Here is a 15,083-nt window from a genome sequence, read left to right as displayed (position 1 = left end):
GGATAGCCAGGGCTCTTACAAAGAGAAACCTTGTCTCGAAAAACTAAAAAGAAAAAGGAAAAGAAAATACGTCCACTACTTCGGGCCCATTTCTGCCCTCCGTAATCCCAATCTCCCTAACATCCTCTCCATGACAGCTTGCCAAGCTATACTTCATTAATCCTGACCTGCAACTGGACTGTTCGGCCAGGACAGCCATAAACTGAAGAGGCCACAAATAACAGACTCCACCCGCCACAGAACCGGCGCTTAGCTAGCCCCTCCCTCGGCAGCAGAGCTAAACCCAAGGCGCATGCACCGCCAGAGCCCGTCGCGCTTAGATGGCGTCACGCAAAGCGCTGTGTCCGAGATCTGGTTGCATCCATTGATGCCGCCTGGAGCATGTCTGTTTGTGTGCTGTGCGCACCTTGTTTCTTGGGCACAACGGATTTTTCTAGCGGAAAGGTAAACAAGAAAGAGTCCTGGTGGCTGAAAGCTGCTGAACAAAGTGAAGAAAGGGAAAGAGTGAGTGAGACCTGAAGGAAACGTCATCAAAGCGCTCCGGAAGCGTCCGACAATGAAGGGTAAGCGGGATGAGAGACACGAAATTGGGCCGGGATGACAGTAAAGAGGGTCTGGAACAGGAAGCTGAATCAGGGATACCTGTCGCAACAGAGTCCCAAGACAGTTTCCAGGGAAACTGTGTACTATTGACTCATCGTACACAAAAGAAATCGAGGCGCAGAGTGTGAAGTGGCCAGACACAGTCTCTAAACTAGGAATAGATGTCAAGATGGAGTTTGTGTTCTCCCCAGGGGAGCTAGGGATGCTCAGGGGAACTAGAAGAGGTGGATCCAAGACCTTGGCGGGACTTAGCCACTACCTGCCCAGATAACTGCTGACAGGACCTGCTCCCCTCTGGCTTTTCACCTTTTGTCATGTAAAATCCTTCTTAGGCTCAGTATTGCAAACCTAAGGCATTGGTATTTGAGCAGAAAAGAGATGTTCCAGGAAAGGAAGCAAGCACTGGAGCAGTATTAGAGGGAGAGGGGATACTGTAAAGATTAAGCCTCTGATCTGTTGATTTACACTCCTGCCATGTCCTTTTATCAGAGATCAAGTGCCTTGGCATATCTCAACTTCAATATTATTTTGTACATAACTAGGAATAACTATGTTTAAAATTGCTTAGAAAGATTAATGAGATTAAAATAAATGTATACACGCACCTACCAGTGTATATATGTGTTGTTTTAAATCAACTACTTGACAAGCAGTGAGTGTACCAGAGCTATTACATGTGTACTGCTGCAGAAAGATTTCCAACTCTGTTGCTAGGCATCTGGGGTAGGTAAAACAAAGTTATTCCTGGGATCTCAGGCCCTGCACATTAATCTCAATAAACAAACCGGAGTGTCAATTTGCAGTTCAATGGAGAACTAGATTCTGTATGTAAAACTGGTAACTACCTTGGTTTGTTTGCTTGTTCAAACATGTACTCAGGGAAGCACACAGAACAGAGGTGGGTTTTTGTTTCTTTGTTTGTTATTATTGTTGCTGTTGGGATAAGGTCCGCTATATAGTTCTGACTGAGCTGGAAACAGACTGTAAACGAGGCTGGCCTCTCCCTCTGAAGTGATGGGATCAACTGTGTGCGCTACCACACTCAGCTCAGGGACTAAATGTATAGAGTGTAGTGTGAGCTACATTTTCTGGTCATTTGCCCTTTCTTACCACATTTACAACTGTACTCTGTCCCCCAATGCCACCGTGATGGTTTCCTCCAAACAAATAAGAAACAGAAGCATGGAGGTTTAGAGAGATTTTGGCATCATGCTGGTCATATTTAGAATTTGCAGAAAGACTGTTGTATTTTGTCTGTCAGGATACATTCCAATTTTATAGATTCTAAACAGCGAAAAATATGTTTTAAATTTCTTGTAGTCAGCAAAATACAGTGTTTCAACCAACCACCCCCTAACCGTTAACATCACCTCAGTTTTAGTGTCTTCATTCCTTAGTGAGCAACTGCCCCAGCATAATTATAACTTGTATTTTAAATCAGAACTACTCTAAATGTGATCCAATGAGGAGTTTTTCTGGACATGCAGAGTCTGGAGTAGGAACTAAAACCCCATGTTTTAATAAGATCCCAGAGGTTCTTAAACACATTAAGCTTTGAGAGGTGCTCTTTTAAACCTCATCCTAAATATTTCTAGGACAAATCTGGCCAGAGGGAAGAGTTAAGAAGTATCTAAGATAGTTGTGGTGGTACATGTCTGTAATCCCAGGAACTAGCACTTAGGAGCCTGAGACAGAAGTATTGGAGGTTTAAGGCCATTGTGAGCTACATAGCAAATTCTAAGTCAGCCTAGGATGCAAAGTGAGACTCTGTCTTTAAATAAATATGTAAATAAGCAGCATTCAGTAGGACCAGAGACATGGATCCATGGTGAAGCATTTGCCTGGCATGCATTAAACCCCACTGAGTTTAATCCCCCAGGACTGCAGAGTAAAACAGAAGTATCATCCAAGAAATCTTTGCCTTTTCATACTAACCAAGTATTCCGTCTCTAAATAAGTGTAGTTTTGATCATACTTAGTAGAGCCTTGGATATTACACTCATTCCTAACAGGAAGTAATCTTCTATTGTTGTCTTTCATCCCCCAGCTGTGATTTACCATGTCTTTTCTCATAAAGAAGCCAAGGAACATGATGTACAGGTACAGTCTTTCAAAGGTGGGCTGGGAGCAGTAGACTTGATAGCAAAGATGGTTCAATGTTTTCTAAGACTGGTGTAAGCTGTCCTTCCCCATGATTACTCTTCACCTTTACATTCAGCATATTAGGCCCCATCGAGGTCTTTTGTGCTGATGTCTTCTTGTGCCAGGCTCCCTTCTTAGGGTACCAGAGTCAGCTCTGTGGGACTTGGACTCCTAGATTTCATGTCATCTCCCACTCCATGGGCAATGACAGCCTGTGCCTACCTGAACCCTGACTTGCTCTTGCTTCTATGTTCAGTGTTCAGGCCATTTCATAAGTGAATGTTATAAATTCTGGCTGGATGCTTCAGCATGCATTGTCAGTTGGGTGCCCTGGCTCTGCCCAGACCCCATCTCTGGGCACCAGCCACTCCGGGGACACCTGCCCAACTTGGCCCCAGGTTCTGGCCACTGGGCAGGTTCCCTTCTAGCCCCACCGGGAAGGAATCCCCCTCTCCAAGACCCCTGGTAGACCCTGCAATCTCCACGCCCTGCCCCCACGCCCATCCGCCCAAGACCCCAGCCACTTCCTGAGACTTAGTGGCCAGCCCCCAGCTCCCATCCTGCCCCGGACTTCCCTTCTGGAACCCAGAGAGAGAGAGAGAGAGAGAGAGAGAGAGAGAGAGAGAGAGAAGAGCTCCCATCCTGCCCTGGACTTCCTTTCTGGACAAGAGCACCCATCCTGCCCTGGACTTCCCTTCTGGACAAGAGCGCCCAATCTGCTCCAGACTTCCCTTCTGGACAAGAGCTCCCATCCTGCCCCGGAGTTCCCATTTGGACAAGAGAGCTCCCATCTGGACAAGAGAGAGTGACTTCCTGAATCTGTCAGTTCTGTCTGAACCAAGTGTGCTGAGAAGACCAAGAATGAACCACAAGGAGATGGACAGACGTCAAGGCAGAAATACATGCAACAAAATGAAATGCAATACAGCATCACCAGAACCTAGCCATCCTCCAACACCTAGATCTGAACATCAAAAATTGGAAGAAGCAGAAGAAAACAGCCTTATGATTGACATCATGAAGAAGGTAGAGGCTTGTGTAGAGGAAATGACAAAAAAAAATGGGAAGAACGCTGTAAACAACTAGAGGAAAGGGCAAACAAATTAGAAGAAATCAATAAAGTCCTGGAAAAAAATAATAAAGTACAGAAAGAAAATCAAGAAAAAGCAATGAAACAAATGAAGGAAACAGTCCAAGATCTGAAAAGGGAAATAGAAAAAATGAAGAAGACACAAACAGAGGGAATGCTGGAAATAGAAAATCTGACTAAACAATTGGGAACTTCAGATGCAAGTATAACCAACAGAATGCAAGAGATGGAAGAGAGGATCTCTGGCATTGAAGATAAAGTAAAAGAAATAGATTCATCAGTCAAAGAAAACACTAAAGCCAAAAAGTCATGAACCAAAATCTTCAAGAAATTGGGACACCATGAAAAGACCAAACCTACGAATAATAGGAGTAGAAGAAGGAGAAGAATACCAACTCAAGGGCACAGAAAATATATTCAACAAGATCATAGAAGAAAACTTTCCCAACTTAAAGAAGGAAATGCCTATGAAGATACAAGAAGCCTATAGAACACCAAACAGATTAGACCCCCCAAAAAAGTCCCCATACCACATAATAATTAAACAACTAAACGTACAGAATAAAGAAAGAGTATTAAGAGCAGCAAAGGAAAAAGGCCAAGTGACTTATAAAGGCAAACCCATCAGAATAACACCCGATTTCTCAATGGAGAATTTGAAAGCCAGAAGGACCTGGACAGATGTAATGCAGACACTAAGAGACCATGGATGCCAGCCTAGACTAATATACCCAGCAAAACTTTCAATCATCATAGATGGAGCGAACAAGACATTCCAAGACAAAGCCAGATTTAAACAATACTTATCCACAAACCCAGCCCTACAGAAAGCACTAGAAGGAAAATTCCAAATTAAGGAAGTCAGATACACCCTCGAAAACACAGGCAATAGATAACGCCACAGCAGTAAACCCCAACGAAGAGAAGTACACACACATCACCACCAAAAAATAACAGGAATGAACAATCACTGGTCATTAATATCCCTCAATATCAATGGACTTAATTCACCTATAAAAAGACATAGGCTTACAGAATGGATACGAAAGCAGGACCCATCTTTCTGCTGCATACAAGAAATACATCTCAAATTCAAAGATAGACACTACCTAAGAATAAAAGGCTGGGAAAAGACTTTCCAATCAAATGGTGTTAAAAAAAAAGCGGGTGTAGCCATCCTGATATGCAGCAAAATAAGACTTCAAACTAAAATCAATCAAAAGAGATCAAGAAGGGCATTATATACTCATCACAGGAAAGATCCACCAAGATGAAATCTCAATTCTGAACATTTATGCCCCAAACACAAGGGCACCCACATATGTAAAAGAAACATTACTAAAGCTTAAATCACATATAAAACCCCACACATTAATAGTGGGAGACCTCAACACCCCACTTTCACCACTGGACAGATCTCCCAAATCGAAACTTAACAGAGAAATAAAGGACTTAACTGATGTCATGACTTAAATGGACTTAATCTATATCTACAGAACATTCCATTCTAACAAAAAAGAATATACCTTCTTCTCAGCACCCCATGGAACCTTCTCTAAAATCGACCACATACCTGGCCACAAAACAAATCTCAACAGATACAAAACAATTGGAATAACCTCCTGTGTTCTATCAGACCACCATGGTCTAAAGTTGGATTTCAACAACAACAAAAACTACAGAAATCCTACAATCTCATGTAAACTGAATAATACTCAACTGAATCACCAATGCGTTAAGGAATAAATAAAGAAAGGAATTAAAGACTTCCTAGAGATCAACGAAAATGAAGACACCACATATCCAAACCTATGGGACACTATGAAAGCAGTACTAAGAGGGAAATTCATAGCACTCAATGCCCTCATAAATAAGTTGGAGAAATCTCACACTAGTGACTTAACAGTACATCTGAAAGATCTAGAACAAAAAAACAAAGTCTCCCAGGAAAAATAGATGCCAGGAAATTATCAAAGTGAGAGCTGAAATCAATAAAATAGAAACAAAGAGAACAATACAAAAAATTAATGAAAATAAAAGGGTTGGTTCTTTGAGAAAATCAACAAGATAGACAAGCCCTTATCCAAACTAACCAAAAGACAGAGAGAGAGCATCCAAATCAACAAAATCAGAAATGAAAAGGGGGACATAACAATAGACATTGAGGAAATCAAGAGAATCATCAGGTCATACTTCAAAAACCTCTACTCCACAAAACTGGAAAACCTAAAAGAAATGGATAACTTTCTGGATAGGTACCACATACCTAATATAATCAAGACCAGATAAACTATTAAAATAGTTCAATAACCCCTAATGAAATAGAAACAGTAATGAAAAGTGTCCCAAACAAAAAAAGCCCAGGACCAGATGGTTTCAGTGCAGAATTCTACCAGATCTTCAAAGAAGAGTTAATACCAATACTCTCTAAATTGTTCCACACAATAGAAACAGAAGGAACATTACCAAACTCCTTCTATGAGGCTACAATTACCCTGATTCCTAAACCAAACAAGGATACAACAAAGAAAGAGAACTACAGACCGATCTCCCTCATGAACATTGATGTAAAAATACTCAATAAAATACTGGCAAACAGACTCCAAGAACACATCAAAACAATTATCCACCATGATCAAGTAGGCTTCATTCCAGGGATGCAAGGATGGTTCAACATACGAAAGTCCATCCATATAAACAAACTCAAAGAAAAAAAACCATATCGTCATCTCACTGGATGCAGAAAAGGCATTTGACAAAATCCAACACCCCTTCATGATAAAGGTCTTGGAGCGATCAGGAATACAGGGAACATACCTAAACATAATAAAGGCAATTTACAGAAAGCCAACAGCCAACATCAAATTAAGTGGAGAGAAACTCAAAGCAATTCCACTAAAATCAGGAACGAGGCAAGGCTGTACGCTCTCCCCATACTTATTCAATATAGTACTTGAAGTTCTAGCCAGAGCAATAAGACAACATAAGGAGATTAAGGGGATACAAATTGGAAAGGAAGAAGTCAAGCTTTCCCTATTTGCAGATGACATGATAGTATACTTGAGCGACACCAAAGATTCCACCAAGGAACTTATAAACACCTTCAGCAACACAGAAGGATACAAGATCAACTCAAAAAAATCAGTAACCCTCCTATATACAATGGACAAAGAAGCTGAGAAGGAAATCAGAGATACTTCACCCTTTATAATAGCCACAAATGACATAAAATACCCTGGGGTAACACTAACCAAGCAACTGAAGGACCTATATGACAAGAACATTAAGTCTCTGAAAAAAGAAATTGAAGAAGATGTCAGAAAATGGAAAGATCTCCCATGCTCATGGATAGGCAGGACTAACATAGTAAAAATGGCAATCTTACCAAAAGCAATCTACAGATTCAATGCAATCCCCATTAAAATACCAACACAATTCTTCACAGACCTGGAAAGAATAATACTCAACTTCATATGGAAAAACAAAAAACCCAGGATAGCCAAAAGAATCCTGTACAATAATACAACCTCTGGAGGCATCACGATCCCTGACTTCAAGCTCTACTATAGAGCTCCAGTAATAAAAACAGCTTGGTACCGGCATAAAAACCAACATGTGGACCAATGGAATCGAATTGAAGACCCTGACATTAATCCACACACCTATGAACATATAATTTCTGACAAGCCAAAAGTGCACAATGGAAAATAGAAAGCATCTTCAACAAATTGTGCTGGCATAACTGTATATCAACATGTAGAAGGCTGCAAATAGATCCATATCTATCACCGTGCACAAAACTTAAGTCCAAGTGGATCAAGGACCTCAACATAAATCCAGCTACTCTGAACCTGCTAGAAAAGAAAGTAGGAAGTAGTCTTGAATGCATTGGCATAGGAGATCACTTCCTAAATAGAACACCAGTAGCAAAGACACTGAGAGAAACAATCAATCAATGGGACCTCTTGAAACTGAGAAGCTTTTGTAGAGCAAAGGATACATTCAACAAGGTAAAGTGACAGCCTACAGAATGGGAAAAGGTCTTCACCAACCCCACATCTGACAGAGAACTGATATCCAGAATATATAAGGAACTCAAGAAATTAGACATCAAAATGCCCAACAGTCCAATTAAGAAATGGGCTATAGAACTTAACAGAGAATTCTCAACAGAGGAAACTCAAATGGCTGAAAGACATTTAAGGAATTGCTCAGCACCCCTAATCATCAGGGAAAAGGAAATCAAAACAACTCTGAGATACCACCTTACGCCTGTCAGAATGACTAAGATCAAAAACACTGAATACACCTTATGCTGGAAAGGATGTGGAGCTAGGGGAACTCTCCTCCACTGCTGGTGGGAATGCAAGCTTGTACAACCACTTTGGAAGTCAATATGGCACTTTCTTAGAAAACTGGGAATCCATCTCCCCCAAGATCCAGCTCTACCACTCTTGGGCATATACCCAAGGAATGCTCAACCACACCACAAGAGCACTTGTTCAGCTATGTTCATATCAGCATTGTTTGTAATAGCCAGAACATGGAAACAACCTAGATGCCCTTCAACTGAAGAATGGATAAACAAAATGTGGTACATATACACAATGGAATACTACTCAGCAGAGAAAAACAATGATATCATGAGGTTTACAGACAAATGGATGCATCTAGAAAAAATCATCCTGAGTGAGGTAACCCAGACTCAGAAAGACAAACATGGTATGTACTCACTCATAGGAGGATACTCTATGTGGAACAAGGATGACTGGACTGCTACTCACATCACCAGGGAGGCTACCTGGAAAACAGGACCCCAAGAAAGACACGGGGATCTCCCAATGACGGAGAAATGGAAGAGATCTACATGAACAGCCTGGACATGAGTGGGGTAATGAAGGGCGAGGGTCGAGGGAAAGAGAGCTTGGGGGAGTGGGAGATCCCAGCTGGATCAACAACAGAGAGGGAGAACAAGGAATAGGGGACCATGGTAAATGAAGACCACATGAGAATAGGAAGAAGCAAAGTACTAGAGAGGTCCACAGAAATCCATAAAGGTACCCCCACAACAGACTGCTGGCGATGGTCAAGGGACAGCCCAAACTGACTTACTCTGGTGATGGGATGGCCAAACACCCTAATTGTCGTGCTAGAAACCCCATCCAACGACTGAGGGATCTGGATGCTGAGATCCATGTCTAGGCCCTGGGTAGATCTCTGAGAATAAGGAGGGTTTATATGAGCGAGAATTATTGAGACCAAGTTTGGATAAAGCACAGACAAATAGCCAAACAAATGAAACACATGAACTATGAACCAATGGCTGAGGGGTCACCAACTAGATCAGGCCATCTGAATGGGTGATACAGTTGATTGCCTTGATCTGTTTGGGAGGCATCCAGGCAGTTGGACCAGGTCCTGTGCTCATTGCATGAGTTGGCTGTTTGAAACCTGGGGCCTATGCAGAATCGCTTGCCTCGGCCTGGGAGGAGGGGACTGGACCTACCTGGACTGAGTCTACCAGGTTGATCTCAGTCCGCAGGGGAGGCTTTGCCCTGGAGGAGGTGGAAATGGGGTGTGTGCTGGGGGAAAGATGAGGGGGGCCGGAGGGGGGAGAACAAGGGAATCCGTGGCTGATATGTAGAACTAAATTGTATTGCAAAATAAAAATTAAAATTAAAAAAAAAAACTAAAAAAAAAAAAGAAGTGTCACCTGTGTCTCATAAAGAGCACATGCCCTACCAGGCTGTGTGGCGCATGCCTTTAATCCCTGTTCTTGGGAGGCAGAGGCAGGCAGTGCTCTGTGTTTAAAGACAGCTAGGGATACACAGAGAAACCCTGTCTCAAAAAATCAAAGGAGAGAGAATATCCTTGAAATCAAGATTTTAAAAGGCCTTGATTTTATTTCCCCATGAAAGAGAGACCACATATGTGTTTAAAAGAACCAAATTGTTCTGATATTGATGATAGATTGTTTAGCCATCCCGACTTTGAACTGCCTCAAAGATTGTGTGTTCTGTCTTTTTACCCCCTGCTTTAGCAGAGAGAGGGTATCGGCCACTGTTGATATGTTAACCTAAATAAAGCTGGCAGTTAGACTCAGACTTGTTTTTACTGTCTGGTTAGTGAGAAAAGAGCCCAGCAAATGGTCCAGCCAAGAGGTAAGTCCTCAGGAAAGAGCACTGCCCGGGTTGCAGCAGATGAAGCCAAGTGAGATGCCTGCTGCCCAGTGAAGAATAGACTGTTGCTACCCCAACTTGAGAGGTGGTGACACTAGAGTGTCTCAGGACTGGGCACAACAGTGAAGTGGTTTCACCTGCTCTTCCCTAGGGTATTACAGTCCTGTGGATGAGAGTGAGTAGTGCCCGAGATGCACTTCGCGCTTTCTGCCTCAAGGGGGACTGGAGCAGACCTCTCCAACAGCAGCCACATGGAGGCCACAAGGCTGAAAAGCAAGGAAAGGGGACTGTGGTGCTCAGTGTCAGATTTCCTCCTCCTTGACCTGCCTGGAACCCCCAGGCAATTTCCCCTAGTTCTGGAATGGCTCATTTCCCTAACAACCCCAGCTCCCTTCTATTTCAAGCTAGTCTTGTGGTCATGACTTATTAAATAACCTGTATCATGCATTTCTCAAGCTTCCTTCCCCACAAGGATTAGAGAAGTCTTGTGTTACAAAGGATTTTGAATGCTCAATAGAGTTACCTCAGAGAAACAGGACAGGAAGTCAGTGTTTGACCTGGCTACAGTGTAGGACAGTGTCACAGTTAGCATGTGAGTGTTACTTTTACATCTTGGCAGTCGTGTGTAGAAAACACTTGGAAGACAGGGATTTGTAACCTAGATCAGCAAAAATGGTGGCTCTCAGGAACTGGACATGAGGACCCTGTAGTCTGAGAACAGAACAGTAAACCATACCACCATGTCTCCTAGCAGGAGCTGGGAAGCCAGCGGACTGAGGCCTTTGTGAGGGCCTTCCTGAAGCAGAGCATACCTCACTGGAGCCAGCAAGACTGTGAGAGCCATCTGCAACGCAAGGCTCTGGTCTTGGAATACTTGTCAGAAGCTAAAGCAGCAGAAGAGGAAATCCAAAAGCCTCACTGCCAAACAGAGGAGAGACATGAGGCTCTTTGACATTAACCCAGAGCAACAGAGGTACGCCCATCTTTCCTAAAGGCCTTGCCACTCCTCATTGCCTGGTCTTTCTGGTCAGGGTGTAGACTGGTGATTCCAGGGGCTCACTAGGCAGCTCTGTCCCCTTAGTCTCAGGGGCTTCTCTGCCTTCCATCACAGGAGACAGCCTCCCCCTACCAATTTTTTTTGTCTTGTCTTGGCTTCTAAAAGTCAGGCATTGGTGAGCCAGAGAACTTACATCATTTAGTGTCTATCCTAGGCTCACTAATAAGTGAGTCTGTTACCCATAGCCACAGATTCTCTTGGCTTTCTAGAAAAGATGAACTGATATTCCTTAATATGGACTTTCCTATAGCTTTTAATATCCCTAGACAGAATCACCCACTCAAAGGTTACTGCCAAGGAGAGGTACTGCCTACACATGTCTGAAGTTTCTGAAAGGAATGTATCACTTTCTTATGGGAGGATGCCTCCTTTAAAGCAGTTCTGAGTTTGTGTGTACAGCCACTTTTTATAGGCTTTTTATAACACTCTATTGCCACATAGCCTTCCAAGTCCCAGAAGGCATGAGAGTGTCACTTTACTCTGGGACTGTCTCCATGGGGTTCTTGCAGGAAGTTCTTGTTTCAGGTTTGAGCCTGGTGTTCTTGACTCTCTGACCCTGGCTTTGTGTGAAAGGGCACCCAGACAAATGGTGAATAGTCCCAGGGAAAATCTTTTGGTCCTCTCCCTTCACTTTCTGGACAATCCCACTACTTTACACAAGGACCTGCTTTGCAAGTCTGCACCTTAACCTCCTATATCAGTGGGTTAAACAAGGTTGATGTTAATTTTGTTTCTTATTGGGAGAATTCCTGCAGGGCTGCAGCTCCTTTGTTTCCTGAGTGTTAGCCCCTAGCTTTGATCTGCCTTTTTTGATTGCTACATCTTGTCTCCATTACCTCCTGTTTGAAGTCTTATCTGAGTGTTTGCTAGGAGTTCAAAACCTATGAAAACTTGGTTTAGGGACAATCCAGAAAACTGTGGTATTCCTTTACTGAGAATTTGCAATTGGCATAGTCCCTTTGGAGAGGCTTAGATAAGACGTTTTGGTATATGGAACTGACTTTCTAAAGTTGTTAATTGTACAACAATAAAAGGGCCCTTTGCTTATTTACAATGTTTGAGTCCGGAGAGACAGACCTCCCCTGAAGGTGGAAAAGTCTAAAATCATACTTAGAATGCTCTGTGCCTTCTTTCCATGGACCCCTGTGAACACACAGCAAATATACAACATTTTGGTGTGACATAGTCATGGTGCTTGAAGAAGGACAGAGGATCCTGACACTTTTAAGAAGTGGAAGAAGTTCACTCTCTGGGTAAGATGACTCCAGGATTGGCAGGGTCATGGGGAATTTAAACTCCCCATCTCAGGAGCACAAAATGTACAATTGCTAAAATGCTTGTTAAATGGAAAAGCAGTAACTGTACAATTTTTAAAGATAGAAATAAAATGGCGCCTGAGACAAAGAATAAATCAAGGAAAAAGGCCCATCTCAATAGAGAAAAGGGAAGGAAAGGAAATTAAAGGAAATCCCTGGATAGTAAAGGGTGAAATGCTTAATCAAAAAACAAAAAACAAAAACAATTTTCCTGGTAAAAACGGGAAAATTATCAAATCAAGGACTAAAAATTAAAAGTCACTGTGAACAAAAAATAAGGGAAAGAAAAAAAGCCTCTTCCCAGTAAAAATAGGAAGAAAAAAGTCTCTTTTTGATATAAGAAATTGAGGATAGTTGTAACTTAGAGCTCTCCCTGCCTGTCAGCTCTTTCACAGAACTGCAGGTCAGCAAAAAGAGGGGGCATCTGAATTACAAAGAATGAGTGGCAGGGCCTCACTGCTGCAGCCTGAGCAAGCACAACAGGCTCAGAGCTGAGAGTTTTCTTGTCTGTTGGCTTAACTTTGGTTTAAATGATTCTTGTTTTTTTCATTACAGCAGGAATAACTCAATATTAAAGATCCCTTCCTGGGAAATATTTTTTATCTTTCCTTATAGTTGGAATAAATCATTATCAATGGTCCCTTCATGGGAGAAATAAAAAATTTTAAACAACCCCAACTTCTAGAAAAAAAAAGTATGATCAGGGCATAAAGTACTAAGTCAACGCTGTTTGAATATCCAGAGATATTAGTCATTCATTGTGTAAAGGATGTTCTCTTCTCTTGATTGTCTAATCATAATGTTTAATTTTTATAGTAAATGAATTGGAAGAACAACATTCATGACTTTAAACTATAGTATTGTGTTTGCTCTTCTCTGTTGGTCATTTACTGAAGATTTGGCTTCACTCTTTTAAGTTGCTTTCTAGAAAGTCTTGGTTAAATTGCGTAAAAATGTAACACTTGAAACAGATTGGGTGGTTAGCTTATTAGATACTATGGTTACTAAGGTAAAAGCTCATAAAAATGATCTCTTACTGATAAGGAGCTTACAAAAATTATTTTTCCACTAAGTAAAATATAGGTAAATTGTTTGGCCCACACTGTTAATAATTGGCAAGTTACATTAACATGTTACTTAAGATTTGTAAAAAAGTATCCTCCTGTTAAAATTTTATAAAAATATTCCATAGTATTACTTAAAGTTACCTCTTAAAATCCTATAGATATTGTTTTAAATGCTTTTATAGATGGCTTATGTAAAAAGGGCTATGCAAATAAATGCTGGTGGTAAAGTTGCTCAACTGTTATTACTTCCATATTTTAAATGTAAAGCAACTCCAATTGTAAGACAGGAGATTTAAAAAATACTGAAAAAAAAAGGCAGGTGGTGATGGTACACGCCTTTAATTCCAGCACTCGGGAGGCAGAGCCAGGCAGATAGATCTCTGTGAGTTTGAGGCCAGCCTGGTCTACAGAGCAAGATCCAGGACAGGCACCAAAGCTACACCGAGAAACCTTGTCTCAAAATAAATAAATAAATAAATAAATAAATAAATAAATAAATAAATACTGAAAAAATGTTTTGACAAACTATTATTAATGATAAGAGGCCAAAGCTAAAATTACAAGTAAATGATATTCAAATTTCAGGCCTACCAGACACTAAAGCTGATATATCTTTAAATTTTCAAAAACCTTAAAATCCCACTTGGCCTTTACAAGAAGTCTCCACTCAATTTGTAGTCAATAGAACCTTATCTCAGGTAAAAACAGAATGTAGAATGGATTAAATGTATATGGACAGAAGGACAAATAGGTATGTTAAAGCCTTGTGTAGCTGATATCGCTGTGAATTTTTGGGAGAAAAATTTGTTACAACAATGGGGAACTCAAATTAATGTTCTTACAATTTCAGAAACAGCTCACAAAATGATGTTAAAAATGGAGTAAATTCCTAGAAAAGGTATTGGAAAAAATTGTTGAGGAAAATAAGAGGATATACAGCAGGATATCTTCTTTGTTTTGTTCAACAGCAGGATAAAATAGGAATTGCCTATCCAAATTTGGAGTAGGAGCCACTGCTGGTAATCTAATTAGTTAAAAGGGCTAACTAATAAGCCTACATGGGTGGGGCAGTGGTCCTTAACTAAAGAAAAGTTACAGGCACTTGAACAACTAGTAAAAGAACAGTTAGATGCTAAGCACATAGAGGAAACTACTAGTCCTTGGAATTTTCCTGTTTGTAATAAAAAAGGAATCTGGAAAATGGAGATTATTAATTGACTTAAAAGTGATTAATAAGATGATTCCACCTATGAGATCTTTATAGTCTGGAATACCTTTATCTTCCTTATTATCTAAGGATTGGCCTATTATAGTTATTGATTCACAAGATTGCTTCTTTATTATTCCTTTACAAGAACAGGATAGGGAAAAATTTGCTTTTCCAATTCCTACTAATAATAATGCTCAACCAGTAAAATGATGTCATTGGAATGTCCTTCCCCAAGGAATGTTAAATAGCCCAACTTTACGTCAATATTTTGTACATCAACCACTAGAAATGGTTTGTAAACAATTTCTTCAATCTATTATCATTATATGGATGATATTTTATTGGCTGCTTCTGATACAGATACATTAGAAAAAATGTTTAATGTGGTACAGAAAATTTTACCCTGTTGGGGACTTCAA

The 15,083-nt window shown here is 41.0% G+C and overlaps 1 protein-coding gene across 2 annotated transcripts; it reads left to right on the top strand.

Moving 5' to 3' along the window:
• The first annotated feature begins 350 nt into the window (after nt 1-350).
• On the top strand, nt 351-11,061 carry LOC128125377 (ribonuclease P protein subunit p29-like). 2 transcript variants are annotated; one of them, XM_052762748.1, is made up of 3 exons: nt 351-563; nt 2,651-2,703; nt 10,769-11,061. In XM_052762748.1, the coding sequence occupies exons 1-3, from the start codon at nt 557-559 to the stop codon at nt 10,964-10,966; spliced, it is 258 nt and encodes an 85-aa protein (XP_052618708.1). In that variant the 5' UTR covers nt 351-556; the 3' UTR covers nt 10,967-11,061. The 2 variants fall into 2 exon arrangements, with proteins under 2 accessions (XP_052618708.1, XP_052618707.1); XM_052762747.1 differs by having other exon boundaries at nt 10,766-11,061.
• Nucleotides 11,062-15,083: the final 4,022 nt, after the last annotated feature.

This window comes from Peromyscus californicus, unplaced genomic scaffold (genome assembly GCF_007827085.1).
Source record: "Peromyscus californicus insignis strain IS unplaced genomic scaffold, ASM782708v3 Scaffold_4__1_contigs__length_199733344, whole genome shotgun sequence".
Taxonomy (NCBI): Eukaryota; Metazoa; Chordata; class Mammalia; order Rodentia; family Cricetidae; genus Peromyscus; species Peromyscus californicus.
The sequence above is the reverse complement of the archived record's forward strand: the minus strand, read 5'-3'. Positions and strand labels throughout refer to the sequence as shown.

Excerpts from the sequence above, each read along its gene's own strand:
- LOC128125377 (XM_052762747.1), top strand. Across the intron at positions 2,704-10,765 it reads CCAAGGAACATGATGTACAG|CAGGAGCTGGGAAGCCAGCG; the intron begins GTACAGTCTTTC and ends CATGTCTCCTAG.